Genomic DNA, 7985 nt, shown 5'->3' with positions numbered 1-7985 from the left:
TTAAAAATTAAAAATAGAAAGCCCCCAAATTCCATGCTGTGATCTCCTCTTCCCTGCATTAATGCTTTGGAAGGAATGGAGACATGATATTTTATAACTAGTTACGGTTATGGTTCATTCTGTTATTTACAAAAGGAGCATTGTTATTTTTTGCTATTAGGAAAGAGAGCACATGGACATCATTTCTTATAGCACAGTATTTCCAACATGTTACTTTCAAGCTCTTGTTCAAAATCTGTGATAAACTCGATTTAATGCTGAACTCATTGGAGCTTATGATGGCAACCTAATTTAAAAAAAAATTACAATATATCTTTCAACACTTTCATTTTATTGTAAACAACAACAAAATAACCTCATCTGCATCATAGTTAACATTTCTTAGGATAAAGAGAAATATTTGCATCAGAAATTTGTCTCTTTTTAACAGGAACTTATATTTAACAGTCAGAAGTTAACCAGAAGTTTAACATCCCGAAAGAAATGCCAGGTCAATGGCAACATTTTATGTCTACAGGATCTCAACTGTCTCCAAAAACGATTTGATAAATGAACTACAGAATGGTATATATGGGAAAGACAATTCATTTAAGGTAACCAAAACACTGTATGAACATATTCAATGAAGAAGTCATTTACATAAAATTAAACTGAAGTCATAAGCATAACGATCTTTCTAAAGCATGGGTTTTATTCTGTGAATACTTCCACATAGCTACAGTTATAGTAACTGTTGATTAGTACAGTGTTCTCTTCTTCAATGGGTGGAAGATGAAAACAAGGCCAAATATATTCAATAAAACAAGTATCAAAATTATTTCATCAGGAACTCTTTGAGTTTTCAATAGGAATAATTAGGTTCTGTTTAGAGAAGTTTGGAATGGCTGGTCATTTGAGACGGTAAAACTAATGTGAATGTACAATGCAAATTTAATCTAGAAATTGTCATTCCATCTCTCAGCTAGGTTATACGACAGGTGCATGAATATTTAGTTTGCTCTCCATATGCAAAGTCAAACAAGTCAAGTTTAACATAATTAATTTGGAGAAAAGACAAAGTTAATGTTACTGAGTCAGAATGCAATGAACTGATGACAACAGAATAAACCCTAAAAAGCCATCTCACCAAAGACAATTAAATTGATACTTTTGGTGGTGTCATCTATGTCTATTTCGATTTGATTTTATAAACTTTTCAATGTTTGGAGCCATTTCAGACCACCATTGCAATACAAAAAGATTTCTCTTTCCCAGCTGATGCTAACTTCGCACAAATCTATTGAATACCAGGATAGATGGAGAAATATCATCACAATAGAAATCATATGTGATGTCTTGAAGCATCCACTGTTTAACACTGCCTGCTGTCAAATATACAAGGTACAGATATTTCATTTTTCTTACAATTCATTGCTATCTGTTTGGCTTTGGATAGCAGCTGTTTGTGAACCATCCTCTGTGTATATAACCATACTAGCTAGATGTTCATCATTTCCACTGGATGATATATTGTTGGAATTTAAAACTGGGCTGTCTTGCAAAATCTCTTGTGGTTCATTGGTCTCTATCACAGTATGTGAATATATCCCAGACTCATCCTCTGTCTCCTGTGGTATTCCAGTTACAATGTAATGGGTTGCCCCATCAGAGAAGTTGCTGTTAGAATCCTGAACCATCGCTTCAACAATTTCCTCTGTGACAATGATCTGGGAAATTTTTCCATCAGATCCAACCAAGTCCATATGTTCACTTTGGACACTCAGAGTATGACTGCCTGCTTCTTGCATTATTATCTGAGATCCTTCTCTAGCTACCATATGGATGGTTCCTTCCTCATTCAAAATAACTTGAGTGACGCCTTCTTTCATGAGCTGGTCTGCCGCAGATGAATCACACACAGCAAACTGTAGGACACCTTCAACCATCTTCTTGAAGGCAACCTGACCTCTCTCCTGAGATGCAATTATGGTAGATGGGTGCACAAGTTGTGTTACTACTTCCATGGATTCTGTTTCTAACTCAGATGTTTGGACATCATGAAATATTTGTGTTTCCTCGGACACGTTGTCATTAGAGACAAAGTCTGGTTCTGGATCTGATGTCTGTGTTACTTCTTTATGATGGAGCTGTTCCCTATCTAGGTCCTCTGCTTTGTTCTCTGCTTCACCAAGCTCCGTTACGGCACAAAGCAAAGCATTCAATGCTGAGGTGGACTCAGGAGAATGTACTCTGGTAATTAATGGTAAATCTAACATTTTTTGTGTCATTATCTGTTGGACAATGGTATTACAGGGATCAGAAGCTGTGTCTATGGAAACAGCATCTTCCATACCAGTTCCACCAAGTGGTCCTTCAACAACCACCACTTGTGTTTTCCCATCTGACAGGTGTTCTGTGAGTATTTGTCCTGGAATCATGCTACTCACATGAGATCCATTTTGACTTGCAGTTATAACTTGTCCATCTTCAGTAATATTGACAACCCTTGCCACTTGGCCAGCCATTGCCAGAGTCTGAAGGGTAGCTGCTGCTGTTTCCTCCACTGAGGCATCCATTGCAAAATCACTGTCATATCCTTGAATAATGATCACCTGCTGAACTTGTTCACTTGATTGTGGGTGTCTTCTCCTAGTATGAAGAACTTTGTCGCTTACTGAGGAAATTTCCTCCAGAGCCGCTTTGGTAAAAGGACTTGTGGTTTCCACAAATGTAGCTCCTTGACCCTTCAGTCGACATTCATAAGACTTAGAAACTATGCCTGGAGAAAAAAGAAGAAGAAAAACAAGATGGTTAAAAGTGTCAAAACAATTTAAAAATTCACTAAGGACCTCCTCACATGCACTGCCAGAATCACCACAGATTGCGCCGGAGTCCTCTCATGGGGTGTGGGGACCAGTCGCCCCATGTGCTACATCGTCCCGGCTTTCCTCCTACCTCATCACATAGGTAGAAGCATCAGGCAGCCAGCTGTCCCTGTAGATGTCAATGGAAAGATAAGATGCCTCCCATCTTTTGCCGCTGGCTATTTTTGGGACGGCGTTTTTTTTGTTTTGTTTTGTTTTTGTTTTTTTTGCAGTTTTGCCATGGAGCCACCCCGGAAGTACTTCTCTGGGATGTGATGGGAGCCATCGTGCTCTGTGGCAAAACTGCTTCTCCCCCCCCCCCCTCCGAAAAATAGCCCAAGTGAAGAGGTGCTTGGTGACAAGAGTAACAAGGAAAGGATATATCATTATCACACCTAATTTTCAATTGAAGTAGATATTTAAATAAATCCTATACAGTGTTCCCTCACTTATTGCAGGGGTTACACTATGTTTGTGTGGTTTACAATCTCACTGGCAAGTAGCATCTCTGTCCCCTCCTCGCCTCTCAAGCACGCACATGCCTTGTGAGGCAAAAACAAAGCTGCTTCAGCCTCCTTTTCTCTCCCTCCGGCTTCTCTCTCTCTTCCTTCCTTCCTTCCTTCCTTCCTTCCTTCCTTCCTTCCTTCCTTCCTTCCTTCCTTCCTTCCTTCCCTCCCTCCCTCCCTCCCTCCCTCCCTTCCTTCCTTCCTTCGGCTTCTCCTTAGGAAGGAAGTAGAAAGAGGGATTTATAATATTATTTTATGGTTTATACAATTAGTGTTTATTTAAAAACCGTGAAACAGTGAGGGAGTGAAAAGCGAACTGCGAAGTAGTGACGGAACACTGTATAAGGTTTTGTAAATTGAATACATATGATAAACAGAATCTGATTTATTATTAGCCATGTTTAAATTATTAGCAGCTATTCAGATATTTGCTTGAAGACACAGTGGGCTGTATGAGTGACAGTGATGTGGCCATGCTCACACGGCCTGTTCCTCCACATTGCTGAATATTGAGTGCAAATATCTGCATGGGGCTTTTTAGCTTTAGTCAACTAAATCATGGTAGCACTGTAACTGCAATCAGGCAAATGCATCTGCAAAGCCCCAACCATGTTTCACTACAACTAGTTGCTGAGTGTCCATGATTCGAAATCCTACCTTAGCAGGATTCCTGATTATGAGATTTCTGTACATTGGTCACAAAGCAACAGGCAGAACAAAAGTGTGAGTGGACACCCACATCTCCTTCGAGATAAAATGGTATATGAATAAATAAAACAATAATCCTCAAATTTAGCTTTCTGTGAAAACAGCTGACAGATCTGGTATTGTAAATGTTGTAGTTGACAGATATCCCTGTGATGGGCTCACTAGTAAAATATAAACTGAAATGACACAGCCTTAATGGCTATTTTAGAAGGGAAAATTAACAATTTAAACTATCACCCCCTCCCCAAGTGATACAGCATGACTGATCAGGCAATCACCGAGGAATTACATTTGGCAAGAAAAATCTGTAAGAAAACACACAATGGTTCCTATAACCACCCCCCCCCCCCCCAATTGTCTATGGGCATGAACATACCCAGGCATCCAATCTGAAAAAAGAGCAGAAAGGAGAAAAACAGCACAAAGGGACAATTAAGAAAATAATCAAAATGCATCCATGCTTCATAACAGAACCAACGCAATTAATGCTCTCGGGAGTCTGGCTTTGTTGACTTGAAGCAAGAGGAGCCTTCCAATGATATGGTCTCAGATCAAAACAGTGCCACAAATCCTATTTTTATGTACCTCTCCGTCAAAAATAATCCCAGAGATCAAAATCTTACAATGGATGCACATGATGTGGCATTGTGATGTTCGGGTAGTGGACCAGAGTGGAGTACAAAGGGAAGAAAATAAAGAAATACATTCCTTCCCTTAGCTCCTGAGGTTGAATGCTGCATCTGTGAATTTATGCATCTCCAGTCTTTGCTCGGCAATTGAATGGGAAGTCTCTGGGGGGATGAGTTATCCTGTAAATTCCTTGCAGCACTGATAATTATGCCATTCTGACTGCTTGCTTAATCTATTTGAATCCAGAGGTGAGTTAAGCCACTTCCTGACCATTAAAGTAAACTACATGGGTAAATACTGCTGTCACTAAAGGGGTGTGATGAAGCTTAACTACACCAACATCTTAACCTCGGCTCGGTGCAATCCCAGCTATTCCATCACAGTTCATAAATGCGATTGCAGGTCCATCTTTTGATTCAGCAATTTAATAACTTCGAGTGCTGTCAGTAGTGCTTTGAAAAATGGATCCTATAAAATGTAACAGCCTCAATCAGATTGTAAAAGATTCACCCACTGAAGATTCTTCCATTTCAACTATAATGAATTAATGTTGAGCTGTGTAGAAGTTCAAGTGTCAGTTAAACTAATGGGAATCTGTACTGTAAGTTTAAATTTTAACTGGACCAAAAATTTATTGGGAACATCAACTTCAATTTTAGTGATCTTCATGGTAAATGTAATATGTGGAATTGAATGGATTTCCTTTGTTTTGAAAGGGGGGAATCTGAGAGAGGGGGGAGAAATGCAATTTAAAAGGTGTTTTTGAGGGTTAGTTATGGCATAGCATATTTTTAACTTGTCTAGTCAACACATTTATAGTACACTAGGTTGTAAACAGCACTGTCCCCTATGCAAATTAAAAGATGGTTTACCACTGAGATCCTATTTAAAAATATACTCGGAGCACTTGATGGGGAAAAGAATAAAGACTATTTGCTGTGCCAAATATAAAAGTAAAATGCAAAGCTATATTAATATTATAAAGCTGTACTTGCTGCTGATGACCTGTCATTACAAAGTAAAAATGAACAGAAATACATTCCAAACTGACAAAATACAATGATGCAAAAGGGTTAAACGGTGGGGAGAGAAAAAAACCCAAAAGAGGTGTTTCATATCTCTGGGTGCTGTGATCAGAGAATTGGGTTCTTTCCAAAAATATCTGCATTTTCAACAGATCCTTTATTTATCAACTGATACGTTTAGCGATTCTTATTTTAAAAACCGAAAATCATTAAATCTCAATATTAAATCTAAATTTGCACCTTACATTTAATTTTAAAGGCCACCTACTCTGCAAAATAAGCTTACAAGATATGCTTTGTTGTTTCTTTGATGTGATTCATGAAAAGAGTGCAAATATGGTCTAGCTCAGCTGTGTTTTTGAACCCCGGATCTGATTGCTTACTTTAGTACATGTGCATTGTGGTTTTTCCCCCCCAGTCTTCATTTCCCTGTTCCCCACCTTCCCAGAATAAATACCTTATTCTTTTGTTAAGCTCACATTTAATTAAAATGTACAGGATTTGTGCAGTCAACTCGAATGAAACAAATAAAACAAGGGCCCCCTCTCTTGAAGGCATACGTTGTGAATGAAAAATGTCATTACAGTCTAAAAATTTTTGCAGTAAACAGGGCCTACAGAGGGAAGTTTCCCCTGTAATGACATCCATAAAATACACAAATGGCACTTTTAGTACCATCCTGAATATGGCATTTTCTGTGCTCTACACACAATCTAAATGGTTTGATCATAGAGCATAATACTCCATTGGGTTTATAGAACAATCAATGTTCCATAAAATGATGTATTTATCCAATAGTAGGCTCAGCAGTTACTGGTGTATGACATTGTAGGACACTGGCTTTGTACTGTTCCGTAGCACACATGCTGGCTGTAAAACTTATCTAACACTACTTCAACAACTTCATCTCATCTGTGTCAAGTAATTTGTTGAAGCCTCAGCTTGGCTTAAAAAAACTTGTAATAAAAATTCATGGAATTTTCAAGAGAATGAAAGCTGATGACAATAGAAAGGTCACATTGTGTCTCCACTAAAGGGGTCAGGGGTCATTTGCAGTTCTAAAACAGAAAGTAGATTTCATGCATCGTGTAGCAGATAAAGATGGCATTAAAAAGACTCCGTCTCCAAAAGTAATGCATAACGTGTCAGGAAAGTCTGGGCTAATGCAATATTGCATGTAAACCTCTGCTTTGGCTTTGATTCTCCTTATCAGGCACACAAATTTGGGCAAAGCGTTGCATACTCATCACAAGGAAATCAAGGAAATGGACTCCTAAGTGGTAGATGATAAATACATTTTTTTTAAAAATAATTAACTGACCTTGTCTATTTTTCTAAATAGATGTTTACATAAGATTTTTTATTACAATGGGAACACGAAGCCATCATCCATATAATACCACATCAGGGTCTACATTTTGGAAGAATATTTATGAAAATATTTCATATTTATAAAAATAAAGACTGACATATAGAATGCTAGTATATTTAGTATAAGCTAGGTACAAGTTGAAATAACAGGGAGAATACTTTCCTATCCCCAATGCTCCCTCTGCATTTGGATCACCATATGCATGACCCAAAAAAGGAGAAACAATATACATACAGTAGGACCCCCATTATCTGTGGACTCAATATCCACAGTTTTATTTACCCACAATCCAAAAAAAAAAAATTCCCTCCTGGAGTTGTTTGCGTACCTCTCTAGGCCTTCCGGTGCTATTCTATAGTATGCTTCTGGCTTAAGTATAGAAAATATATTGGGCTTCTCATTATCTGAGGATTCATCGGGGGTCTTGGAACATATTCCCAAAGGATATAGGATCATACTGCACTATTCAAACAGTAGTTCATAGAGAAATTGATTTGCACGAACATTGAATAGGGCACAAATGTAGATAATTATAATTTAAACAAAAACACAATCATAGAATCATAGACTTGGAAGGGACCACATGGGCCATCTAGTCCAACCCCCTGAAATGCAGGAAAAGCACAATAGATCCATCCATCTTGGGGAAAACTACTAGTGTGACTAACTAGTGTCAGATACATGTCTAGGAACAAGGAAAGAGGAGAGTTGATTTCTGACATATCATTTGCATGGTCTTTCAATAATCCAGGGATCTAAACAAAGGCAATACACTACATGTCAGACTGATACATATTATCACAGGCAATCACTCATGGCCAAGTATGATTATCTTCCAAGGGTAGAGTCTTGGCGGTGGGTCAGAAAGTGACTGTAGAGACCAATTCTGGATCCGCATGGT

The 7985-nt window shown here is 38.3% G+C and overlaps 1 protein-coding gene across 1 annotated transcript in view; it reads right to left on the bottom strand.

Moving 5' to 3' along the window:
- Window positions 1-310: 310 nt before the first annotated feature.
- Window positions 311-7985, bottom strand: part of znf407 (zinc finger protein 407) — a 394840-nt gene continuing 387165 nt past the window's right edge. Inside the window, exon 9 of the mRNA XM_062980599.1 lies at window positions 311-2758. Coding sequence (XP_062836669.1) covers window positions 1401-2758 — 1358 coding nt within the window. The 3' untranslated portion in view covers window positions 311-1400. The remainder of the gene's footprint in view (window positions 2759-7985) is intronic.

Source organism: Anolis carolinensis, chromosome 4, assembly GCF_035594765.1.
Source record: "Anolis carolinensis isolate JA03-04 chromosome 4, rAnoCar3.1.pri, whole genome shotgun sequence".
NCBI lineage: Eukaryota > Metazoa > Chordata > Lepidosauria > Squamata > Dactyloidae > Anolis > Anolis carolinensis.
Note: the sequence above shows the minus strand (reverse complement) of the source record. Positions and strands in the feature narration are given on the sequence as shown.